Below are 27052 nucleotides of genomic sequence, written 5' to 3' on the forward strand. Positions count from 1 at the left end.
TGCACAAAGCCAAAATTAACAAAATTTTGGTATTTGTGCACTACAAACTAAACTAAAATTCTAACCCAAAATAACAAACAACCTACACTAACTCTATTCTATCTAACACTATCCTACTCTACCCTACACTAGGGATTTTAACAAGGAAAGGTAAAAGGATAAATACATTGAACAGTTACATAGTTCAAACCTTATCACTTGATACCTATTTCCATATTGTTCATTTTTGCAATGGAGTAATCTTTTAAAACCAAAACCCCAAATCATATACCTATATAACAAGTAATAAATGATATATATTTTTTCTCTGTTTCTACTCCCACAGTTCTTTCTCTCAAGGTGGATAGTGTTCTTTCTCATAAATCCCTTGATATTGTCCTGGATCATTGCATTGCTGCTAGTAGCAAAGTCCATTACATATGATCATTCCACAATGTTTTAGTCTCTATATACAATGTTCTCCTGGTTCAGCTAATTTTACTCTGCATCAATTCATGGAAGTCTTTCCAGTTCATATGGAAATCAAGCAATTTATCAATCCTTACAGTACAATAGTATTCCATCACCATCATATACCATAATTTGTTCCACCATTCCCCAATTGATGGACATCTCCTCATTTTCCAATTTTTTGCCACCACAAAGAGCATGGCTTTGAATATTTTTCATTATTATCTCTTTGGGGTACAAATCCAGTAGTGGTATTGCTGGATCAAAGGGCAGGCATACTTTTAAAGCCCTTTGGGCATAATTCCAAATTGCCTTCAGAATGGTTGGATCAATTCACAACTCTACCTGCAGTGTATTAGTATCCTCTCCAACATTTATTATTTTTCTTTACTGTCATATTGGCCAATCTGCTAGGTGTGAACTGGCACCTCAGAGTTGTTTTGATTTGCATTTCTCTAATTTGGAGGAATTTAGAACCCTTTTTCATGTGCTTATTGATAGTTTTGATTTCATTATCTGAAAACTGCCTATTCATGTCCCATGACCATTGGGGAATGGCTTTATTTGCTATACATTTGACTTAGTTCCTTATAAATTTGAGAAATTAAACTTTTATCAGAGGTTATTGCTATAAGTTTTTTCCCAGTTTGTTGCTTCCTTTCTAATTTTGGTTGCATTGGTTTTTTTGGTACAAAAACTTTTTCATTTAATATAATCAAAATTATTCATTTTATATTTTGTAATATCCTCTATCTCTTGCTTGATCTTAAATTCTTTCCTTTTTCATAGATCTGACAGGTATATTATTCTATGTTCACCTAATTTGTTTATAATTTCCCTCTTAATATTTAAGTCATTTACCAAATTGTTCTACAGAATGGTTGGGCCAGTTCACAACTCTAAGAACAATGAATTAGTACTCCTCTTTTTCCACAACTCTTCCAACATTCCTCCCCCACAAACCTGCCACCCCTCTTTCTTTCTGGTTTTCTTCTAATTTTTCCTTCAATGTTTTTGTTTGTGCAAAACACTTCTAACTTCACATAATCCAGATTATCTATTTTACTTGCTGTGATCCTCTCTGTCTCTTGTTTGGCCATGAACTCTTCCCCTGTCCATAGATCTGACAGATACTTTTTTTTCTATAAACCTCTAATTTGCTTATGAGAGCACTTTTTATGTCTAAATCATGTACTCATTTTGAGCTTATCTTGGCATGACATATGAGATGTTGGCCTGTGCGTAATTTTTGCCATACTGCTTTACAGTTTTTCCAGCAATTTTTTTCCAAGTTGTGAATTCTTGCTCTAATAGCTTGGATCTTTGGGTTTGTCAAACATTAGGTTATTATGGTCATTTATTGATGTTTTTACCTTGGATTTCCTCTTCAAGATTTCGTCTTATGTCTAGATCAATTTTAGAGGAGTTTTATAAGTAAGCTTCCAGTACTTCTTTCCACCACAACATCTTAGCTCCACTTTCTTGTCTATGTTTTTTGTTTTTATAATTAGTTTTAACATCATAGGCAACAGTATCCCCTATAACTGGGTTTCTTAACCTGTGATCTAGACTGTGGATAGATTTCAGGGATAGTCATGAACTTGGATGGGAGAAAAAAATCATAACTTATTTTAACTTAACATCAAACTGAATTTAACATTTACTTCACTGATTTAAAAACTGTTATTCTAAGAAGGGATTATAGGAGACTGTCAGAGTTGGGTCAGTTACTAAAAAAAAAATGTTAAGAACTTGTGATCTAGAGCAGTAAAAGTTTTTTTTTTTCAGATATATGACCGTGCAATTTACGGTTAATGAAAGTCAATAAGCATTTATTAAGTGCTTACTTTTTACCATGCACTATACTAATTGCCGAGGATACAAAGAAATACAGTCCCTGCCCACCAGGAAGTCACTTTCTAATGAAGCTGGCAACATACAAACAACTGTGTACATACCAAATATAAGCAGGGTATTTTGGAACAATCCCAGAGGGAAGTTGCTAACATTAGAGAAGATCAAGAAATGCTTCTTGTATAAGATGAGTTTTTAGTTGGGATTTGAAAGAAGCCAGGCAAAGCGGGAAGCAGAGATGAGGAAAGATAAAGCTCCAGGCATGAAGGACAGTTAGTGAAAAAGTCCAGAGTTGGGAGATGGGGGTCTTGAGTGAGGAAAAGCAATGAATTCAGCATGACTGGACTGTGAAGGAGATAAAAAAGGAAAAGTTGAAAAAGTGTGTAGGGAAGGCAGGTTATGAAGGGCTTTGAATGGCAAACTGGATTTGATATTTGATCTTTAAGATAATAAGAAGCCTCTGAAATTTAATGAATAGGAGGAGAGGATGAAGACATGGTGTAAGTGTTAAAATTAATGGTTTGGCTAAATATATAAAAATTATAAATCTTTTATTTATAAAAGAGGTGGAAAGAGTGAAAGGAGAGACATATGAAAGGGTAGAAAAGATATTAACCTAATTAAATATTGTTCCAGTTCAGGACTTTTTAACCTTCAGTCAGAATTAAACTATCTCCAGAAGACAGGAAGGGAAAACCAGCTATCCATTCACCCAAGACAATGACTGGAGCTGAAGGTGACTCCTCAGGCCTACTTTCTTCTTTGAGCCAACCTTCTTCTTGAAGCCACTTCATTCTTAGAGTGACTCTCTTTTTGGAGTTCACGTTCTCCTAGACTCCTTCACCAGACTGCCTGCTCAGGGATTTTCATGACTTTTATGGTGGTTTCCTGTCCCAGCCCCTTTTCATGGGGGCCAGTCACAGTTTCCAAATTGTCTGAGTTGTTACCTTTGGACTTTCTGAGGGTGTGAACTCTTAAGTTTCCTGCTGTTTGAGTTTTGGGGAAAAGGTAGAACTCTCCAAGTATCTTACTGGCTTCTCACCTAGCTTCAAGTGTGGTGTGAATTCACTAAGTGGTTTTCAATCTTCTCCCACCTAGTTCAAGCTCGTGTTGATTCAAAGTTATTGCCAACCAAAGTGTTAACTCCAACTAGGCAAAGAGAACAAAGGATTCCCTTTTCACAAGTGTGAACTCAAAGAGAACCAAGAATTCCCTTTTACAGTGGTCAGACTGTTGTTTCTGGAAGATGTTAGCTGAATGGATGATAGTATGGAATGGCAAGAGACTCACAACAGGGGAGACCAAATAGAAAGCTATAGTCTAAACTTGAGATCACCCTATACTAGGGTGGAGGTGGTGTCAGAGGAGACGAGCAAATTTTGCAAAGGTAGATTTCATAATCTACCTTTAGGCACAGATTAGCTATAAAGAGGTGAATGGGAGAGAATGAGGAGAGGAGGATGAACCTTAGGTTGTGAACCTGGTTGTTGGAAGGATTGTAGTATCCTCAGCAGTAAAAAGAAAAATAAAAAATAAGGAGGACTAGGAGGAAACATAATGAATGGATACACTGAGTTTAAAATGTCTACTACATGCCAAGTTTAGAGCTGCCAGACTGGGAACTGGGGATGTTGATCAGGAGTTTATTAGGCATCTGCTTTGTGCCAGATTCTGTACTAAATGCTGCGGATACAAATAAAAGTAAAAGGTTGTCTTTGTTTAAGGAGTTCACAATCTAATGAAACAGCTACATACAAACAAGATAAAGACAGCATGAATTGGATATAATAAACAGTGACAGCATAGCATTAAGGAGGATTGGGAAAGGCTTCTTAGAGGAGCTGGGATTTTAGCTGTGACTTGAAAGCCAGGAGGTACAGCAGACATAAAAAGGGAGAGAGTTCTAGGCATGACAGTCAATGAAAATGTCTACAGTTGGGAAATGGCTTTCTTTAGGAGAAATAGCAGAGAATCATTGGATTACTATGGATGATTAAGGTGTAATAGAGCTAGAAAGGTAAGAGAATTTCAGTCTATTGCATTTGAAAATCAAACTAGATTTTGCGTTTGATCCTCTGGAGGTTAGAGAACCATGACAATTTATCAAATGGGGTTAGGGAGGTTGTGATGTGCTTTAGGAAGATCAGTTTGCTATGTAAAGGGGTGTATTGAAGGGCAGAGTGATCAGTCCTGCAGTCTAGGCATCAGGTGGCGAGGGTCTGCATCTAGATGTGAGTGTCAGAGGGCAAAGGGGGAATGTATGAAAAGTGTTCCTATAAGGCATGAGGGCCAGAATGGGCCACTAATTGGATATGGAGGAGGAGGGCATGACAGAGAGGAAAGAGTTAAAGATGACAACAAAGTCACAAGCCTGAGTCACTTGGAGAGGATGATGATAGCCTGAACAGCTACAGGAAAACAAAGAAGAGAGGTGGGTTGGTGAGAGAAAGGAGGGGGAGTAATGAGTTCAGTTGTGGCCATGTTGAGTTGACAACGTTTACAGAACATCCAATTTGAACTGAACAGGAGGTGGTTGGAAATGTGAGAGTGGAGTTCAGCAGAGATACTAGAATTGGAGAAGTAGAAATGAGAATCATCAGCACAGAGATGATAGTTAAGTTTAGGGGAGCTGATGAAATTATGAAGTGAAAGAGTAGAGGGAGAAGAGTGCCTAAAACAGAGTTTTGGGAAACTCCCTTGGTTAGCAGGTGAAGATGAAGACCTAGCCAAGAAGACTGAGAAGGAATAGTCAGACAAGGATGCGAAGCAGCAGAGAGCAAAGTTTATGAAAACCGAGAGAGAAGAAAGTATCAAGGAGAAGAAAGACTTTGGTAGTGTCAGGTTATAGATGTCAGAAAGGATGAGAATTGAGAAAAGGTCATTAAATTTGGGAATTAAATAGATTATTAATAACTTTTAAGAGAGCAGTTTGAGTACAGTAATAAAGTTGAAAGTCAAACTGAAGAGTTAAGAGTGGCACAAAAGGAAGTGAGAACACTGAAGGTGACTTTTTTCAGAAATTTAGTCATGAAAGAGGGCGGCGATCAAGTGAAGGTAATTTCAGGATGGAGGAGATCTGGAAGTGTCCCTGCACAGGGAAGCAACCAGAATACAGAAATAGGACTAGTGAGAAAGTAGGGATAATTAAGGGGGCAGTTCCTGCCAAAGATGAGATGAAATATGATCTCTTATGCTTCCTTGGCAAGAAGGCCATCTTCTCAGGAGTAGTCTTTCTTAAAGCAAATATTTACAGTCAAAAAGTTTTTAAAAATTATAACCATGTTGTTATAGCCATGTTAAGTAATCTCTGAAATTGTGTGTGTGTTATATTTGTCACCAGGGCAAAATTATTAGAAAGTGAAGCAATGAATGAGAACCTTCGGCGTAACCTGACAAGAGCTACAGCAAGATCTCCATACTTCAGTGGATCATCAGCTTTCTCTCCTTCTATACTTTCCTCAGAAAAAGAAACCATTGAAATTATAGATATGGCTAAAAAAGATTTAGAAAAACTGAAAAGGAAAGAAAAGAAGAAGAAAAAAAGGTAATGTATTAAATAATTGCTTTTCTTAATAAAAATATATTTTAATTTGCATTCAGGAAGTGTATATAGCCTCCTGCATATGTCAAAATAAGACTGTTTTAAAGTAACTAAAATTAGAAATTTTGATTTTGTTTCTTCTTAAAAGTATCTTATTACATGTGGGGAAATTATTTTATTTATTTTAGATAAATATTGTAATGTTGTCTATTTTAAAATTATAATTATGGGATTTTTTTGCTATCTGGAATTAGGTGCCAAAGCTCTTAATCATCTCAAAAATGCAATCATCTTGTATTAAACAAAACTTATATCACCACATTTCAATATTTTCATTTTTTAAATTTGTTTCTAATTCTCTAATACATTTAAGTAGACTCATGCATATCCTTAAATTCTTATCTAATTGCATTTAACAAAAGGACAAACTGATCCTTACAAATAACATTTTAATGTCTTTTGGTCTTTTAAATGTTTTGAGCAAAGTATTTGGTTCTACAATAGCTCTTTCTATTATTGTTGTTTTTTTCTTTTTAAAAACATTCTTCCAACAAGGAACCCAACAAAGAATTCAATATTTTTTCTTTGGTGAAAATTATGTATTGTTTACAGCTCAGGTACTTTTTTACAAAAAAGTACAATTTTTTAAAAAGTCACTTGAATAAAGGAAGAAGAAGAAAATGAAAAGTTGTACTTATGTTTGAATGTTTACCAGCTAAATATTTAAAATTTTATATTTACTTATTATACGTAAAACTGCCAGTTTATAAAACTGCTGAATATGTGTTTTGTATATTGCCTCATTTTCCAGAGAACTTCCAATTCTATAGTATTATATTTGATGTAGTTTATTTGCCACTTTGCTTAATTTGTATAAATTAGGTTATTCAGACAATGAATTATTTTTAAACAAAATTATTAAAAGTTTTAGTTCTTTTACTTAGATCTGTTATGTATTATGAGTTAAAAAAGAACTATTAGAATAATTAGCTTGAGTTTCATAGCTTTCATTAGGAAGCATTATAGATGAAATTATGTATTTGAAATGTAAACCTCTTAAAAGATGTTCATCATAGACGACTAATTGTGGCCGTATAAGGGAAGGTAGATTATAATTGTTTACCCATTTATGAAGTGTAATTACAAGTAGTGTAGTGATTATAGTATTATTAAGACTATTCAATTACTTTATAAAAACACAGAACAGGAAACTTGATTTAAAAACCTTTGTTCTCATAAGTCAAAAAGTCAAATGTTTTGATTTACTTTTATAAAGATCTAGGTGTCACAAATAAAAAATTGCACAGACTAACATATAGGTATCCCTTCCATCTCTCGTAGATTAGTAGCATAGTGTCCCAGGGTATGATCAGGAAAATCTGTGTAAAATTTTTTGGCCTTCCCTTCATACCAGAGAAGAAGTTTGAATTTGTTTTTTCCTTTTCTAGAGTATTTACAGTACTTTATATGCATTTATAAATTACTAAACTTTTAAAGATATCTACATTTCTAGTCTTTGTGTGTCATTTGCTGGCTTTTGTGTTTTTTTCCACAAACTTTAAGTTTTTACTTATTTTAACTTTAAAAAAGAAGTTTTGTACAGTTATGGTGCTAAAAGATAAAATATATTTATATATATACACATATATATATACAATACTATACATATATTTTATGTATTTTTGAATTTCTAAACTTTTTCTGTGTTGGTCTACTGGCCTTTGTGTCATCTGCAGCTTCTGGAAAAGTCCCGTTCCTGCCCCACTCCCCACCCCAAATTCTCAGTTAGTTTCTTATACTACTCCACAATATATCAAAATTGTGATGGGGAAGGTTGAGATGTGAAAGGGATACCTGTACATTTTAAAAGCCATTTCCAGTTAGTGGGTTGTGAAAGGGATACTTCTTGTTCCTATGAGATAAATTAGATGCAGATGTCATCTTAGGAAATGTAGATAAATGGCAGAGGTATCATTTATTTATTTATTTTTAGACACAACTTTTCTTTAAGCTTTCTAGATACTATGATACTAGAGTAATACTGGAGGAAATAGGGCATACTTATTGCCATCATGAAATTTATAATCTGGAAGCACAAATCATGTCTTCTCTTTCTAGGTTAGACATCACCAGTTTTTCCAAATAATGCTCATATTACATAGTTCCAAGTGTCTTAACTGTCCATGTCACCTTCTTGAACATGCTTGTCAATATCCTCCTTAAAAGGTGGTGCTTAGAACTAAATACAAAGTTCTAGATGTGATCTGATATATAGGTACCAATTCTACATGGCTTTCTCAAGGAATTTGTCCATGAAATAGAGGCAACATATAGGACAACAATAGGGGGGTAATGGATGGAGCAAGTGAGGATTTTTCAGTGTTGGGAGAATATGGGTATATTTGTAGGCAACAGAGAAGCAACCAAAAGAGAGGGAATAATAGAAGATTAGTAAGAGTGTGGAGGCCTCCAGAGTCTACATGGAACCTATGACTTATTTTACTCTGGACATTGTTTCTGTTTGTTGAGTAGAAAACAGAGTTAAACTTTTTTGACTGATAGGTTACTCTGATTTTGAAATCTATTAAAATGCTTGACTTTTTTATACTTCTTCTCCAGAAGTTCCTTTTCCCTGGGTCTTGAAGGCTGTATAGCATTCAGCAAATAGAAATTGGAAGTGTAGTCATTCTATGTGTGATGAATGGCATAACAAAGGCACAAACGCAGAGCATGTACAAGGCTGGTCAAATTTGGCTAGATAGAATATATAGTAGAGAGAATAGTGCAATTATAGTTTTCCTCATTGAATAATGACTGAATAATTTTGAAGAATGATGACCACTTTTATGTGTTGGGATCATATTAGGATTGACTGAATGATTTAGGAGAGTGACTTGGTCAGTTTTGTGTGTTAGGATAATTAATCTGGAAGTGATATTAAAGCAAATTAGAAGTGGGCAGACTAGTATAAAGCTATTATAGAAGTCCAAATAGAGAGCCTGGATAAGACTAATGTTATTGGAAGCAAAAAGTAGTGTCAATAGAGAGGTATACATAGGTGATTTTGAGGAATATTGTGAGGCAGAATTGACAAGATTTTGCAACTGAATATAGGAGGTGAAGGGGAAGGAAGAGTGATAAATTATCTTGTGGTTTTGTGATAATCTTATGATTTTGAGAAGTAGGAAAGTCGGGTGAGTAGGATTTTAGGAAAAGCTAATTATAATTTCTGTTTTGGCCATATTGAGCTTGAGTCATCAGTCTTGCTAAAAATACAAGTTTAGAGCTTAATACTGAAGATATGTCTGGGAGTCATTTATATAAAGACATCTGTTAAGGTTATGGGAGTGAATGAGATTTTTTCAGATAGAAATTTTAGAGAAAGGAGAGGGATTAGGAGAGAATGGAGAAAACCAATTGCAAGGTTTTGAGAAACAGCAGAATCACTGAAGAAGAGTAGTTGAAGAGGTATTGGGAGAATTGAGAGTGGTTGAAATGAATTCACTTCAGATGAATTTTTTCATCTCAGTAAGATAGGAGTGAGGCAGACTGCTATGAGTTTTTAAGTCAGGAATGGAGTAAGAGACTTAGCACTATGGATAGAGCTTGAGTTAGCCTCAAGTAAAAGAATTGGTAAGCAGTAATGAGTATGATTTTTTCCAGCATAAAAAGACGAAATTAGTATGATTTTGTTACTTTGTCTTGCTACAATGTAGGAGCTAAAAGGAGGAAATCTAATGGTAAGGTTTGTGAGGCTTGAGAATTTACAGGGCAAGAACGTCAGAAGGTCAGGATATGGAGAAAATGCTAAAATATTCTGTTGTGGCTATCAAATCAATGAAAGAAATGATGTTAGAATCATGATTACCTGGGAAAATAAAAAATTATAGTTATGGGGTAGCCTGGAAAAATACCGAAAGGTTTATTTTAGAGATCATGATGAAGACAATAAGGCTTAGTGTGATTTAGAGCACAGAAGAGGCAAAAAAAAATTTTTTTTCAGAGTTCAGAGAATAAGATTTTGAAATCCAGAATATCAGAAAGCTGATCATAAGATCTGAGATTTAACCATGGTGGTATCTGCTAAAATGAGATAAAATTGGAGTTGTTTGCAGTTGAAGAGGTTAAAGAGTTGTGAGTTTAGGGTGCCAGAAGGATCATAAAAGATCAGTGTGAAAAAGGACTTGTGAGCTAGTGGCTATGAGGTGATAAAGGAAAATGGAAAAGTGACCTGGAAGGTAGTTTGTAGGCCACGAGGAGAAAGATAAGGTCATAGGGTACCATCAGCAGATTAGGTGAACTTTGACTTCAGTTGGGAGATAGGAAAGATTCTTGAGAAATGGTAACATAAGATTGTCCTATACCTAAGAGTGAGAAGAAAGTATTGTTATTCTAACAGACTGGGGCTAAGAAGAGGGTGATATTGGAGAGGTTTCTGAGGAATATGGCATTTTAAGGAGAAAGTCAGGGTGCAGTTAATTGGAGAAGATAGATTGAGTGTTGGAGGAAAAGCTTGGAAGATAGAAGGAAGTTGATTTGGAAGAGTTAGGTTCTAAGGGGTACATAGAAATAGACTTAGGAGAGGGATGGACCAGGATGTGACCTTCAGAAAGAATAGGGCTGATACTGACCCAAGTAAAAATAATGTCAAATTTAATATTTCAGTTTTGATCATAAGTTCACAAAAATAATACCTCTAAAATACTTTTTGGAGTTATATTAATGTGAGGTGATTATAAGAAATCATAAGTAATCAGTTATAAGATAGGCAAGTATTACTGTGGAGAAGCAATGTATCATTATGGTGTGATCAATATTTGAGCATATTGTTTTTGATAAACCTCATCATCTGGAATTTAATTCCTGCTTCTGAAACATGTTATCTGGATGATCATGGGCAAGTCTCTGAGACAATAAATTAAGATCATATTTATGATAAACAGTTTGAGGAGGAATTTTGCACTTCAAAGGTTCCCTATCTTGATTATATTAATCCTGTATAATATAAAGGGTAGGAAAGAATTAATATTTACTTTACGGCATGTATATATATGTAAACTAAATTTATACAAAAGATAGATGGATAGATAGATAAAAACATGTCCAATACAGTGAAAGACTATATGTTTTTTCTGTGCCTCACAAATTCTCAAGAACTCTCCCAAAATAGGAATTATATAAAAAGAGCAAAGCAATAGGCATGGGTTGACACAGAAATTTACTAAGTAAATAATCTCACAAATTACCAGTGGAGCATGATCTCTAACATGTTTTCTTAGCAAAGCCTCCCAAAAGCTCCCATATTTTGCCACCACCTTTACTATCAAATTCATTCAGCAATTTCTTTGCTGCTGCTCCCCAAACTAGGGAAGCAAAAAAGGAAAGAGAAGAAAATAAACATAATCACTTTAAAAACAAAAACATCCCCAAATGCAACAGATGCAAGCGAAGCCTTTGACAAAATAAAATTCTTTTTTTGCTAAAAAGTCTTAAAAATAGGCATAAAAGGACCGTGTTTTAAAATCTTGTGTCTAAAGCTAAAAGCAAGCATCATATGCAATAGGAAGACATAAGAAGCATTCTCAATTAATACAATAATAAAGCATGGATGCCCATCTTCTCTGTTATTGTTTGATAGAGTTCTAGAAGTGGCAGCAATATCAATAAGACAGAAAAAGAATTAATTGGGTAAAGATAGATAATTATCTCTTTTTCTAATGACATGATTGTTTACTTAGAAAGTCATAAGGAATCAATAGAATGACCAATTGAGATTATCAACAGCTTCAGTAAATGCCTGCCATACAATAAATCTATCCTCAAATCCCAGCATATGTATAAAATAGGATCAACATCCAAGAGTCAATAATACAATGAGAAATCCCATTAAAAAAACTAACCATTGTATGAAATATTTTAGAATCAATATATCAAAGCATATAAAATACTTATGTAGATTCAATTATAAAATACTCCTAAAAGAAATAAAAACTGTTTTTGAATAGTGAGAGAAATATTCAGTGCTCATGACTTGGGCTATGCCAATATAGTAAAAATGATATTACTAAAGTTAATTTACAGTTTTAGCGTTGTGCCAAACAAAAATGTAAAATGAACATTTTATAAAACTAGAAAATTCATTTGGGGAAAAAATCTAGGATATCAAGGGAAATTGTGAAAAGAAGTAAAGCATTTCCAAACCAGAGAGTATTTTATAAAATAGCAATCATCAACACAATTTGGTTTTGGTTAAAAAAATGTAGATATAGATCAGTTGCATAGATTAAAGTGAGAGAATCAGAAACAATGAAACAAAACCCTAGTATTTGATAAACTTTAAAGCATAAATTGTTTAGGAAAGAATTCACTCTTTTTAACAACTGTTAGGAAAAGTAGAAAGCAGTTCGAAGAAATTAGGCTTGGATTGAGATTTAAACCATATTCCAAAATAAACTCAAAATGATGCAACCTTAATATTAAAGATATTAAAGCAAGCTCACATAGCAGAACTATAAGAGAAGCAGATAGTATATCATGAACAGATGGATAGGAGATGTATTCTTAACTAGAGAAGGGATAGAGGAACTGTTCAGAAGTGAAACGAGCAGAGCCAGGGAAACAATATTATGCACAATCACAAGAACGATGGAAATGGAAGGAACCATCACTACAGTGGGAAAAAAAAATGTTCAAAAAGCTTGACCCCAAAGACAATATGAGAAACCACCTCTCTGCACTCCTTTGCAGAGGTGGGAGTGGGAGCCTCCCTATGGCTGTAGAACTTAGCATGTCATATTTTTTTCAGTATTTTGGTAGGTTTGGTGGAATTTTCTTTTCCAAATTCTTTGTTACAAGATATGGCTCTATGGGAATGGAGAAAAAGTAGAATAAGGCAGAAACTAGACAGCATAAAAGCAAAAAAGCTAAATCTATTTTGTAAAAAAGACTTAGAAAATAGATAATTTTGATTAAATAAAATTAAGGAACTTTTACATAAAGAAAATCAGTGCAGCTAGGGTAAGGAAAGAGTGAAGAAAAATCTTTGCATCTAACAACTCTATCTGATAAAGTCAGCTAACAAGGTTTGTATATAGATAGATAGATAGATAGATAGATAGATAGATAGATAGATAGATAGATAGATCAGAGAGAGAATAAATATTTTATATCTATAAAAGATAGTTAATAAAATATATACCTATAATTATATGTAAATATATATAAAGAGGGAATATAATATAGGAAATTAACATTAACACGCATAGTGGTGTGGGAATTACTTGGCAAAAAGTAAAATAATTAAATTTATTGATATGTATAATCTCATTCTGCTGCAATCGCTTATTTCACATGATTTAGTATTGTGTTCTTAAGTTTTTGATGTAGCCTTTTAATTCATCATGAAATTTCATATCACATTGGATAAGTATACCTTTGTTGAACAATATGTTTTTCCAAGTACAGCTTTGAAACTAGCCAACAGGTTTTAGTGGAGTTTAAATCAAATGCATATCCAGGCCACCAATGGATGTTTATTTCTTGGATAAATTTCTTAGCCATTCATGGCATGTGGTATGTTACAAAGCCCTGCTATAGTAGTCCATCTCCATCTGGGAATTATTGTAATTCTGCTTTTAAATATATCAGTATATCAATATGTTTTTTTCAGTTCATTGTGATAGTGTAAAATAAGTTTTATCAGAAAAAATTCCCTTTCCCAATCTTCAGTCCTTCAGTCTTTGTATTGTCTTACTCATAACACATAAGTTTTGTTTTTCATAACAATCATGAACCATGATCTGTTTGTTCTTTAACTGACCTTTGGCTTCTGCGCCAACCTTGAGAGAGCCGTGATGGAGCCTTTAGTGCAGCAGCCCTTCCAAAGGTCTTTGTTAATTCTCTGAGAATTTAAATGGTCTCACAGCAATAATTTGTCAGTTCTTAACATTTTTTTGTTTTTGACTACCCTCTGCTCCTTCAAACTTCAGCTGCTACAACATTTCCAATAGTCAGTGAAGTGTGTTCTTTAAGACCTAGAACTTTGCCATATTTCCATTTAATAAAATCTATTCTTTAGGACCAAATATATTTTAAAAAAATTTTTAAACCCTTACCTTTTGTCTTAGAAATATTGAATATTGTTTCTAATGCAGAAGAGTAGTAAGGGCTAGGCAATGAGGGTTTGGTGACTTGCCCAGGGTTAAGGAAGTGTCTAAGGTCAAATTTGAACCCAGGACCTCCCTTCTCAGCCTGGCTCTCTATTGTAACACTGTCCACTGAGCCATCTAACTGCCCCCAGGACCATATATTTTAAAAGACAACAAGACAGAGTAATGGAACTGGTTTAGTATGAATTCTGGTCCTCAGTTTTCAGAAAAATAAGTTAGAGAAACCAACCTTACCTAGTTTTAACTGGTCATTTAGGCATGCTGAATCAGCCACTAGTATCAGTAGAAGTGAGACCATATCAAAAATTTTACTTATCACAAATAAATCGCATACCACTTTAGATAACCATTATCAGTGTGCTAAAAAATAGGAAGTTTTCAAAAGAATTACAAATATTCATGAAAGACTGCTCAAATGTTGTATAATATATTATTTCTCTACATATACAGTCATGAATAAAGTATTTGTATGCCTACATGTATATAATATATGAAAGTAATTAGATAAAGCATGAATTCCTTAGCATAAGTAACAATCTGCCTAGTAATAAGAATATGTTCATTCTTTCTATATATTTTTTAGTGGAAAGATTATTTTAAACTTTTTCATTGCTGTTTTGACAATTGTCACTATCACGTTTATTTAGATGACAGGAATTTATGAACACTGGTATCAAATATAAAACATTTTTCATTATATTAACATATTTAGTGTGTAAATTAAATAGATTCACAAACACTTTGTATATCTAATTTGTAAATGTACTTGTAGCATAAGAAATTTTCCTTAAATACATCTGTAATCAGTACTTTGGTTTTGAGTTTTAAGAATTGAAATTATTCTTTCCGCTAATGATTTTACTTTTCTTTTTCTGTCCATAAAACTGTGCTTTGTTATAGTTGAAATTATTCTTTGTCCTTCCTCTTAAAGATAAATATAACTTCTTTTTATAAGTGTATGAAATAATTGTGAAGCAAAATTGAAACAAGCAAAAAATATATACCAATAGACACATTTTTTGGAGAGAAAGTCAGAAGGTTTTGCTTTGGGCCTGATTTGTCAGTGTCTTCCTCCTCTTGTCATCTTCTCTGTCTGTTTAGAAGTTTATGAAAAATGTTTAGAATTTTTGGTGTGAATGTGCTACAGGAAGATTGTTATATAAGGGTAAAACAGGAGATCTATTTTTGTCTGTTGTCAAAATATTTGTGTTCAGTATATTCCATTCACTAACTAAATGGTCCAACATGCATGTATTGAATATTCAATACATTATTTAGGATCTTAGTAATATTTCTACAGTTTCTCCACGTATACTTTTACATTAAAAGTTATTTTTGTATTTCTAGTGGAAAGCACTGTTTCCCATCTTAACATTTCCATTGCTTCTGATTTGTTCTTTTAGTTGTTAGTTTCTAACAAACAATTAAATGCCTAACATCTTTAATCCTACCATCATGGGTCATAATTATAAAATATAAGAATTGTAAATTTTTATCCATTTAAAAGTAAACACATCCATTTGTTGTATCTAGCAATTTTTAAGTATGCATTTTCTATAGGTTTTAATATTTATGTGTAGTTTATTAAAATGTAAAATAAATGCATTAAGATAGTAAGTTAATATCCAGTATTAGCTCTCTTCTTGTTATAGTATAAAGGCATTACTTTTTGAATTATAAGACTTTTGTCAAATGGCCTTTTAGTGATCTTATTAAAAGGTTTATTAAGGAGTCATATGGGTGGGGGGGAAGATGGGAAAAAGAGCAGCTAAAATAAGTATTGTATCCAAAAAACTGCTAAGCATAAAAAATGTAAATAGCTACAATAAATTTATTGTCTTTGTTGTTTTTCTGCTTATTCTTAGTTCTTGCAAAATGTATTGCCTTTTTACTATGTATTATTGTCCTTTGATGATATCTTTGATGATATCTTTGAAAACTTTTAAGTCCTCAAGCTCATGTTTCATTTTTACCTTCTTGTCACTTTCACTTTTTACTGTCTGATTTGTCCTTCATTGGCTTGGCTTTCCAATACTGTACTTCGTGCTTTTGAAGGCTTCAGAAACTTGAGGAAAGCAATCAAGAAGAGAAAAGGTTGGAATATTTCCCAGGTTTTAAAATTTTAACTGTTATTTCAGTATTTAGTTGTGATTCACACACACACAAAATCTCCTATTAGATTGATTGATTTAGATCAGATTAACAGTAATGATAATAAACCTTATAAGAATTTTTAAAAAATTATTCTGAAAGGCAAAAAATACCTGTCACTTGAATGAGGCACCTTCATATATTAGATATACTACTGTAAATGGGGTGACATAGCTTTAATTTTAAAAGTCCTGGAAACAATCCAATAATAAACTAATTTTTTCCATTCCTTTTAAAAAATCAGTATTTTTAAGAAACTGGTGAGCAACATGGAGATTAATAAAGTGGATGAGAAACTTACCTTTTATGGTGAGACGTGATAAACCATCAGTTGCCTTTATTTCCATTTTATCTTTGGCATGATATCACTATGGAAAAGGTAAAAGTTCGCTAGTCAGGGAACTTTAGTTCTAGTCCCATCTATGATGTGTCTGTGTGACAAGAGTAAGTTATTTAACTTCAATGGCCCTCAGTTTCCGCAATTATAAAATGAAAATGTTGGACTAGGTGGCCTCAGAGGTCTCTTCCAGCTCTAGATTTGTGGAATCTCTTTTCTTAAAAAGGCTATCTAAGTATAGTAATGAAAATTGCTATTAAAATTATTTTAATAAAAGGAAAAACTGAAGCTTCTGAATGGTAGAAAACTTTTAAAAGAAAATTGTTAAAATCAAAATATAATTTTGTTTTATAACTTGTTTTCATTTCATGCTAAAAACCACCCTTGTAATATATTTGTAGTTTAAGGAAGTGGTATTAAGAAATTAACTCTGCTTTACATAAACTAATATTGTATATTAGCAAGATTTGTAAACTATCAGATAAATGATTTATTAGTATTACCTCATTAATTTGGACTCATTGGACTCAGAATTGTGATCAAGAATTGGCCTAAATTTTGCTTTGCAAGTATTGTCTTTATTTTAGTATAAACAAGATTTCATAGAGAACGTTTGAAATATTTGGGAGAAAATAGTTTTTTATAATTTTAGACATTTTTATGTTAAAAATTTAAAAAATTTTAGACATATTAGTTCATATATGACAGGTAGCAAGACACAATTGAGTGATTTTGGAGTCTGGAATATCTGTGTTCAAGTTTCTTTGTCCCTGGGCTTGACATTACCTACTCTGTACTCTAGTCAACTTTCCAAGACTTTAAATTTCTGATAAGTTTCTGGTCTGTAAGAGAGAATTTCCTCATTTAGGATTTCCCTGTGCTAATTAAATCATGGGTTTAATCCTAATACTTAGTTTATATGCATATAAACCACTGATATTGAATAATACTGATCTATTTATTAATGCATATCTTTTAATATCCACTGCTGGAAAACTGAATTCCCAACTTCATTTCAAGATTCCTAATCTTACTCAATATAATTGAGTTTAGATTGATGATTCATTTAGTTAGTTTTAATTAATGAGGAAACCCTCATCGATCATACTGTATAGTATGTATAAAACTAAGATTCTGATAATTGTGAAATCCTTTATTGATATTATAACCATCTAAGTCAAGTGCCTAGTTAAAGTCAGTAGTAGTCATTTACTTTGTTTCTCTAAATATAATTTTCTTAACTAAGAAACTAGAAAACTACTAAATTAATAAAATTTACTTATTGACTAGACATATACCACTTATTATTTGGCAGACACCGTGTTAAGCACTCTGCAATTATTATCTCATTTGATCCTCACAACAACCCTGGGAGGATAGGTGTTGTCATTATCTCCATTCTACAGATAAGGAAACTGAGGCAACCAAAAATTAAGATACTTGCCCAGGGTACATAGCTAGTAAGTGTGTCTTAAGTCAAATTTGAATTCAGGTTTTCCTGACTCCAGGCTTGGCACTCTATCCACCATGCTACCCAGCTACTTAATCTATATTCTAAAATATAAGGAACATTTTAAAACTCAAATTTACATACTTATTACAGTGCTTTAGGTTAATTTTAGACTATATATTGACCGATTAACATTTAATACTCTATATCTTATATTCTGGAATAGTGAAATGTAAATTTGGATTTGGAAAGCAAAGTCTTAAAAGTGACATATAAAGGTAAATTAAATTAATTTAATAGTTTAGGACTGCTGATTTTTCTGTTATAAAATTTGACAAGATTGAATTTTAATTAAATTTGTTCATTTGAATATAATTTCTACTTGGTTTTGGTTTAAATGAACATGAGTTCATTCATCAATAGGGGGAAATATGTAGGCCCAAGTTTACCCTTAGGAGACAGCAATCCATGAAAGGCAATATGGGTTAATGGCCTCAGACATATGAAAAACTGAATTTAAGCCCCACCTTTAATACAGACTTGCCTTATGACCCTGGGAAAATCACTTAATCTCTCAGTGCCCTCTGGCAATTCATTAAGATTATTAGTTGCAAAATTTATGCTGTTATACTTTGGTAGAGGGAGATTTCCTTCCTCTGTAGGTATAAGTTGTTTTTTTTTTTTTAAATCCATGCAGAAAGACCTTTTCCTTGGTTCACATCAGATTTAGTGGGAGGTAATACTATAACCAATTTAAAAAATTAGCTACAAGGAAACAATTATGGGCTACTTACTTTCAGAGAATTCTGAAACTAAGAATTCAGTGTTCTTGAGAAAAGAGGAACATTGCACTGAGTGAGGTAGAAGATGTGATGGCTGGGTAGTTGGATGAAAAAATTTGAAGTAAATCAGTTAAGTTGAATGAAGTAGGGAGTAGTAGGAGAAAGAGAACCAGATTGGATTAGTAAAAATCAGAAGATGATATAATATTTAAGGAAGTATCAAAGAAAGAGATGCCATAAGACTGTCAGATTTCTTTTTTTCCTCCATTGCTATCTGTTTTACCTCTTTATTCCAAGCCTTAAGTATAGAGCTGCTACCAGTGATATATTATTAGGTTATGACACTTGACTTGGTATTTAAGTAAATGAGTTTAACTTCCCCTTCTGAGTTTTCAAGTAGGAATCTATGATTGTGAAAAATCAGCAGTTCCAATATGTTGAAAATAACCAAGAGAAGAGAAGCATTCAGTATATTGCACACATTTTTTTCAAAAGTCCTCTCCAAGTGGCACCTGTTTTGCTTCAGACCTAATCTTTGTATCATGCTGATATGATAATAGTCACTAAATCTGCTCAATTTGTTTATTCCCTCCTCTTTTGTCAGAACATAATTTCTTGGTATCTCCTTCATTTCTTTCTCCTAATAGAATCATACTTCATTCCATCTCTTAAGATCAGCTCCCTTATTCACAGCCTACTTTAAGTTTCCTGATTCTGCTTATCATCATCTTCACTCCAAAATGTATGAAATATGTGAATCCTCATTACCTAATAAGATGCATGTGTCCAAGTATGCACACATACACATGTTGACTTTGTTTTGAGTATAAAGTTTCTACGAGAGTACAGACTTGTCTTTATATAGATAATAAAGTATAATATAAATTGGTGATTGATTCATTGATTCAGCAGGCTTGTGTTTCTAATGTTTCACAAAAACTATAATACCATTGTGAATTCTTTGAAAGTAGGGGTCAACCTTATTTGAATGGAGGTGGGAAATCCATGAACGAGTGAGTCTTCATTACATTTCACTATCATTTTTTCCCCAATGGTCATACATATACTGATTGCTTCCCTTAACATCATAATACATATAGTTGAAATTTAAAAGTTTTTAATTTACTCTTATAGTCTACTTTTAATTCTTTTGTGGCTTCTCCAGTTTGCATTACCACCATAAATGTATCCCTTTCTTGTTCTCTTTACCTTTAAAATTATTAACCCTTTAAAATAAAATGGTTTAGTTAACATATTATTTTCTTCTTAATTTTTTTTATTAACATGTCTTTGGTAAAAGCGAAAGTATAGTGGATTTTAAGTTTTCATTATGAAAGACTCCAGAAATTTCATGTCTCAATAAAGTTATATTTTGAGCAAAATATTAAAAATAAATCTGTGTATTTGAGGGAAAACTTTAAAAAGCATTCGAATATCTAAAAGATACTGATGTGAAGTTATTTTGGTTTAGTACCTCACTTATTACAAGGAGTTTTATTTTGGAAGCCTCATTCTTAATGCCTTCTTCTATATTCTTTTAATTCTTAAAATGTCATTTTATTTTTTTAAATAAAGTTTTAAGTCAAAGTTCATTAAAATTTCTATCCTGAGCAAGTCACTTAGTTTTCAGGAACTCAATTTCCAATGAAGGAGTTAGACATCATGATCTCCAAGTTTACTTTTAGCTCTATATCTGTTATCCTGTGAAGCATCTATTTTGTTTGGAAGGTTTATCTTGATAAATTCTTCAACTAATTAAGGTACATACAAATTCCCTGTTTCACATCCTAAGGCTATGTCTCCATTTACCTGGAAGAGTGATTATTTATTGTATTACCTGCAGTTTGATAAGGCCTCTCTGTTCATCTAAAAGCCCTCATACCATTCATTAAAGTCCAGCACTGGAATAGTCCGGAAAATAGCAATAATCTGAGATGACCCTCATAGATTCATTCTGTTCCTTGATAATTGAAGGGGAAAAGTATTCTGTGGGCGATAAGTTTTGTAGGAAGCCATTTGGATTTTCATAAACATTCAGAACCCAACCTGGGTATTCAAAATAGTAATTAAAAAACAGATAACTTCTTCAGACATAACACAAAGAGAAATATAGCCCAGTGCTATGGAGATGACTAAAGAAAAAAGTCCCAGCATTGTTGCTCTAAGAAAGCTGGCCTCTTGTGTAAATATGGCCACCAAGGGCAAAATAATTGAGGCACAGTGGAGCTTCACTTGTATGATCCACTTTGACTTCAGCTATCAGTGGAGACACAGACTGTATCGTTATGTTTAGCTGTGAAAAATTACACGTACATTTTAAATTTGCTTTTAAAATAGATCCTTGTGGGAGTTGGGGGGAGAGGGTAGTGCTCATATTTATTAGCAGATTCTATCAATGACAGTTCTTAGCTGTGCCATCACTCTCATGCTTCAGGGCAAAATCTCCTCCTCTGTTTAATAAAATAAATGATCTTGTAAAGAAGTAAATGACCATAGAACTGAGTGAATGTGTTTTTCATCTTCCTCTGAAGCATCAGACATTGCAATGTGTAGCCAGTCGACTGATCTGTTGTGATATTACATTTGCATAAATAGTTGTAGAGTATTATTTTGAAAATAGATGAAGAAGCAAATTAATAACATCTTTAATTTAACATCATACCTGTATTTTCTTTTAGTGTTGTCAAGGAAGAGAATACAGACACTGAACAGGAAAGGAAAGAAGAAAAGGCTATTTCAGAAAGAGAAAATAATGAAATAGAAATAGTAAGTATGATAAAATGAGCATTTCTATTTTAATCACTGGACTTAATTGTTTGTTATTCTTAGGACCTATTTTAACATTTCTTGGAAACAAAAGTCTAAGTGGCATACATTTAAATTGTTGCTTTTGTTATAGACTTTTATTTTTTTGTTTTTTTTAACCCTTAACTTCTGTGTATTGGCTCCTTGGTGGAAGAGTGGTAAGGGTGGGCAATGGGGGTCAAGTGACTTGCCCAGGGTCACACAGCTGGGAAGTGTCTGAGGCCGGATTTGAACCTAGGACCTCCCATCTCTAGCCCTGACTCTCAATCCACTGAGCTACCCAGATGCCCCCTTGTTATAGACTTTTAAAGAAAATTTCTTCCTCTTTATTAGCTTCATAGACTGGCATGTCTTAGATTCTGTCATTAAGGAAGTTGGTCTGTGAAGGACAATACTGGGATAGTTTTCTTTATATCATTATTATTTAAAATTTGGGGATTTTTGAAAAATGCAATTTTCTTTGCCTTTTCATAGAAATAATCATTTTTAGTACCACCTTTTTATAGGAAACCAAAATTCTTTGCCATTATTAAATTTCCATAACATTTCAACTAATAGGAAGAAAACCAAGAAGCAAGTGAACATGAAGAAGATGAAGAAGATGAAGAAGAGGAGGAGGATAACATTGAAGGTGGTGAAAGCTCTGATGAATCTGATTCTGAGTCAGATGAAAAAGGTACCCTTCCTCCCTCCTTTATAATACTTAAAATGTATTTGGAGAGCTAAATTTCTAAGAAATACATTTCTTTTTCTCATTACTATAAAAGCAACTTTCATAAAAGACTGCTGACCCATGTATTCTTATTTTCCTTAGGAAAGTGATTCTTCTGTTATTAAATTTAGGTATTGTTTGATTTCATTCCATATTTCAAGCAGGCAGTGTTTTCTATGTCAAAATAATTTGGTATTCCATATATTCAATACCATTTATCTAGTTTCCAATTTACCCTAGAATTTCTTTCTTATTCCCCAAGTATGACTACATGGTTGCAAATGACCATTTTCCGCATTTATTTGAATACCGTATGCCCACAATCATCTTTTGGACACATTCTCAGCATGTTTGTTCTTTTCTTTTATAAATAGCCAATTATCAGGAAGACTTAGCACATATTACTTGCGAAATTGCAATAAAGCAAAAGCTGATTGATGAACTAGAAAACAGCCAGAGAAGACTACAGACACTAAAAAAGCAATATGAAGAAAAGCTAATGATGTTGCAACATAAAATTCGGGATACTCAACTTGAAAGAGATCAAGTACTACAAAACTTAGGTAAAAATTATATTTTAAGTCCATGTACACAGATTATTTTTGATTTTATCTTACATTTCTTTGTATGAATGAAAGAAAATGTCAAAATTAGAAGCTAGATGAAAATGTTAGTTTCATTGTACTAAGTAGTTGTACCTTGATTTTTTTTAGACTTGTAGCTTTGCAGGACCCTATAATTACTTTGCACAAAGTTCAGACTATTCATTACTGTTTTATTAATTTTCCTTTAATGTCTCAATTAAATTTGTATACTTTTTCACAAATAAAAATAAATTACCTGCATATTGGCATGGGTGGTAGAATGGAGATTTGGGAGAAAACAAACATTAATTAATTAAGCACCAGTCAAGTATTGTGCTAAGCACTTTACAGATACCTCTTGATTCTCACAACAACCCTGGAAGGTAGGTACTGTTTTTATCCCTCTTTTAAAGTTGAAAAAAACTTTATTTGTTAACTTGTCCAGAGTCTTACAACTAAGACGTTTTGGAGATCAGATTTGAATTTAAATCTTCAACTCCAGGCCCAGAATTCTGTCTACTGCTCTAACTCTCCTCCAACAAGAAGGAGATGCTTGTCTATTAAAATCTTACTTGTCTATTAGAAAGTATTCTGTGGGGGCATCAAGGTGGCACAGTGGATAGAGAAACAGGCCTGAAGATGGGAGGTCCTGGGTTCAAATTTAATCTGAAACACTTTCTAGCTGTGGGACCCTGGGCAAGTCACTTAAGCTACATTATCGAACCCTTACTGCTCTTCTGCCTTGGAACCAGTGACTTAGTATTGATTCTAAGATGGAAGGTAAGGGTTTAAAAAGGAAGGAAGGAAGTGAAAGAAAGCAAGCAAGCATTCAATGGTGGGTATTCTTTTTAAAATCATGATTTGTGAATTGATGTAGTCAGAATTCTTTTATAGATTGATAGATTAGATTAGAGAGAAAGGAACATGTATTAAACACATAGGCACCAGGCATTCTGCGAAGCTTTGAGCACCTGAAGACAAACAGGTAAGGCAGTCTCTGCCCCCAAGGAGTGTCTATTCTAATGAGAGCAAACAAGGAGAGATATCAGGGTAAGGGCATGGCATAGAGCATGTCAGAAAGAGACATGGAGGCCTGGTTCTGGGCAAAATAAGGCAAAAGCTCACCTATCTGAGCTGAGGCGGAGATAAAGACAATTAGTTACTTGCACAGTAGAAAGAATGATGAAGAATTTCGCAGGGAGTATCACATGAGATAATTCAGGTATTTTGGACTCTATAGGCTCTGTGGAATCTTGCTCAGAAGAAAAAGCAAAAAAAGTAAGATCTGAATACGAGAAAAAACTCCAGACTATGAACAAAGAGCTACAGCGACTTCAAACAGCTCAAAAAGAACATGCACGCTTGCTGAAAAATCAATCTCAGTATGAAAAGCAGTTAAAGAAATTACAACAGGATGTGATGGAGATGAAAAAAACAAAGGTATTAATTGTTTTGAAATGGCCATCACTTGGGGTTAGAAGACAGTAAAGTAATATTTGCTCAGGAAAGTGGTATTCAATCTTGCAAATGATACTTGCCCCTAAAACTATGAAGAAATAGTTGATTGGAGGCTATTTTCATCTTAACTGCTATCTTATAAATCAGTTCAAATTCTTATTCCTTTTTCCCTTTACATTACACGTATTTATTCTCTTTTTAAAAAAATAATTTGGTCATTTGTTACATCAAAGTTCCCAGGAGTCTCCCACCTGTCATAAAATATATATAAAAAATATATAAAACTATGTCTTGCTTGCTTCTGTTTATTTTTTTCTCTGAAAGTGGACATATTCAAAGAGCATTTCTCTTGTTGTATATAATGTTCTCTTGGTCCTGTTCATTTTGTGTTTCATAATATTATGTAGATCTTTTCATTTTTTTAAAAAGTAACTTTGTTCATTATTTCTTATGGCCCAGTAGTGTTCCATATTCTCTAATTTTTGAAATATTTGTATATCTGAGTCCTGACTTGTTTGGTGTATAGACTCTTTCACTTTTAAGATGAAACCACAATTCATTTGCTAAAAATGCTAACCATGAACTACAGAAGCATTAACAGTAGTATATTTGTGTGTATAACTTAATTCACAAATCTAAGCTTTGGACTTGAGTACATGGCATTTAGAAGTATGAAATAGATGATCTTGCATAAAAATACATTAGAATCCTTCTTGTACATTAATTTGTACCAATACTCTTCCCTCCAGCTGAAACCCCCTGGTCATTTAAAATTTATGACAAAATTGAAAATGTTTTACTTTGAAGTAAACCATATCATTTTTTTTAAAACCATATCATTTTTATATGACTTATTTCTTACGATTCCGAGATACTTATGTCTGATTTATATAGGTACGCCTGATGAAACAAATGAAAGAAGAACAAGAAAAAGCCAGAATGACAGAATCTAGAAGAAACAGAGAGATTGCACAACTTAAAAAGGATCAGCGTAAACGAGATGTGAGTCTAAAGATTTCAACTCCTCCAAAATGATGAATAACCACAAATACTCTAGTTGTAATATTTTGTTTGTTTTTGCCATAGACTTTAAATTCATTTGTTAAGTTGTTACAGGAAAATTCTTTGGGGAAATATGACTTTATCAAAAGTAAGAATTAAAATTAATTTTAATATTTCAGAATGTGACAGTTTCTTATAACAAGTTGATTATAGACCTTAAATAAAATGACGTATGGAAAATACTAGAATTTTGTTATAAATGCTTCTGGAAGCTTATATCATGGTAAGTATAATATATATGTGCATAGATATTAAATGAGTTAAATTCTGACTCTACTTACGGGAAATTGGTTCCTTAAAGACTTCATAGGGAGAATAGTGAGAGAAGCTGACTATCTCTAAGATAACAGTATGGTTTTAGAGATTAGAGACGATAAGATCATTGATCAAGAGCTCAACAGGATCTCAGAAACCATCTAGTCCTAAAATCACCATTTTACAGATGAGGAAACTGAGACCCAGGAAAGGTAAATGTCTTGCCCAAAGTCACACAAGGAGTAAACCGTTTTTGTTATCAGATATTCTAAACAGAACTTTTTGGAGTTTAAAGAAAGTTACTTATCAGAAAAGGATTTCTCACTGGACATTTTTTTTCTCATTTTTTGTACATTAGTAGACAGGTCATGTCAAATTTGAGTAGAAGTTGCAGAGAGGCAGATTTGGTCTCAGCACAAAGCAAAATCTCTTAGTGAATGGTTTTTCTGAAGGGAAATGAGGAGGTTTTCAAAGGGGAGGACTGCATGATCACTTGTCAGTAGAGAATTTCTATTCAGAGAATATATTAGACTAGATATGTGATTCTATGAAATCTCCCTGCAAAATACAGAGACATATAGGTAATTTCGAGGAATTAAAATAGATCTTTGGGGGAGAGAAGGCAGCATATTTTAGCAAAATAGTTTTCCTATTTATAGTTTTTATGTTTTGGCAACTTTTTTTTTTTTCCGTCTAGACCAGTGGTTCCCAAACTTTTTTGGCCTACCACCCCCTTTCCAGAAAAAAATATTATTTAGCGCCCCCTGGAAATTATGAAACTATTTATTAAACTCAGAATAGAATGTAATACAAAAAAAGTGTGGCCATCACCTCTCTCTTGGATCGCTGTAGCACCCACCAGGGGGTGGTAGCGCCCACTTTGGGAATCACTGATCTAGACCATCTGTTTAGGTATATTCTGGAGAAGAAATTCCTTCTATAAGTGCAGTTGTTAGTTGTTTTACAACATAGGTCTTAGAGTTAGTTGTGTGAAGTGCTAAGAATTTAAATGATGTGACCAAGGCCACACTGCCTTTATGGAGTAGATGTGGAACTTGAACCAGATTTTCCTGACTGAGGCTTCCCTGTGGTGAGCGACAGAATGTTGCAGGACAGACAATATCAAAATTAGGTGGATTTGGAAATGTCTAAATGACAACCAAAAAGTAGTCAGAAATGATGTACTTCTAATTTGGAAGTCTCTAGTGACTCTGCATCAATTTTTGGCCCTGTTTGGAACTGCTTAACATTTTATCAATTGGCTTTGATAAAGTCAATAAGGAATATATTTATCTAATTTGCTGATGACACAAAACTTAAATGGATATCTAACATATTAGATGACACAATTGGGATCCCCCAAAATCCTAGCTAGAATTATGAGGCAAATTTAAATAGGGCTAAGTGTAAATTATTACTGTTGAGTTAAAAAAATTTTTATAA

The 27052-nt window shown here is 33.1% G+C and overlaps 1 protein-coding gene across 4 annotated transcripts in view; it reads left to right on the forward strand.

The window, feature by feature from the left end:
* KIF21A (kinesin family member 21A) overlaps positions 1-27052 on the forward strand; it is a 160659-nt gene that overhangs the window by 75793 nt on the left and 57814 nt on the right. For 3 of the 4 annotated variants that reach the window (XM_044677889.1, XM_044677891.1, XM_044677892.1), the window contains exons 11-16: positions 5645-5848; positions 21412-21499; positions 22097-22214; positions 22625-22813; positions 24075-24274; positions 25187-25294. In XM_044677889.1, the coding sequence (XP_044533824.1) occupies positions 5645-5848; positions 21412-21499; positions 22097-22214; positions 22625-22813; positions 24075-24274; positions 25187-25294 (907 nt within the window). Of the gene's footprint in view, positions 1-5644; positions 5849-16068; positions 16108-21411; positions 21500-22096; positions 22215-22624; positions 22814-24074; positions 24275-25186; positions 25295-27052 lie in introns of all 4 variants that reach the window. The other variant, XM_044677890.1, reaches the window with a different exon arrangement.

Source organism: Gracilinanus agilis, chromosome 5 (assembly GCF_016433145.1).
Source record: "Gracilinanus agilis isolate LMUSP501 chromosome 5, AgileGrace, whole genome shotgun sequence".
NCBI classification, from domain to species: domain Eukaryota; kingdom Metazoa; phylum Chordata; class Mammalia; order Didelphimorphia; family Didelphidae; genus Gracilinanus; species Gracilinanus agilis.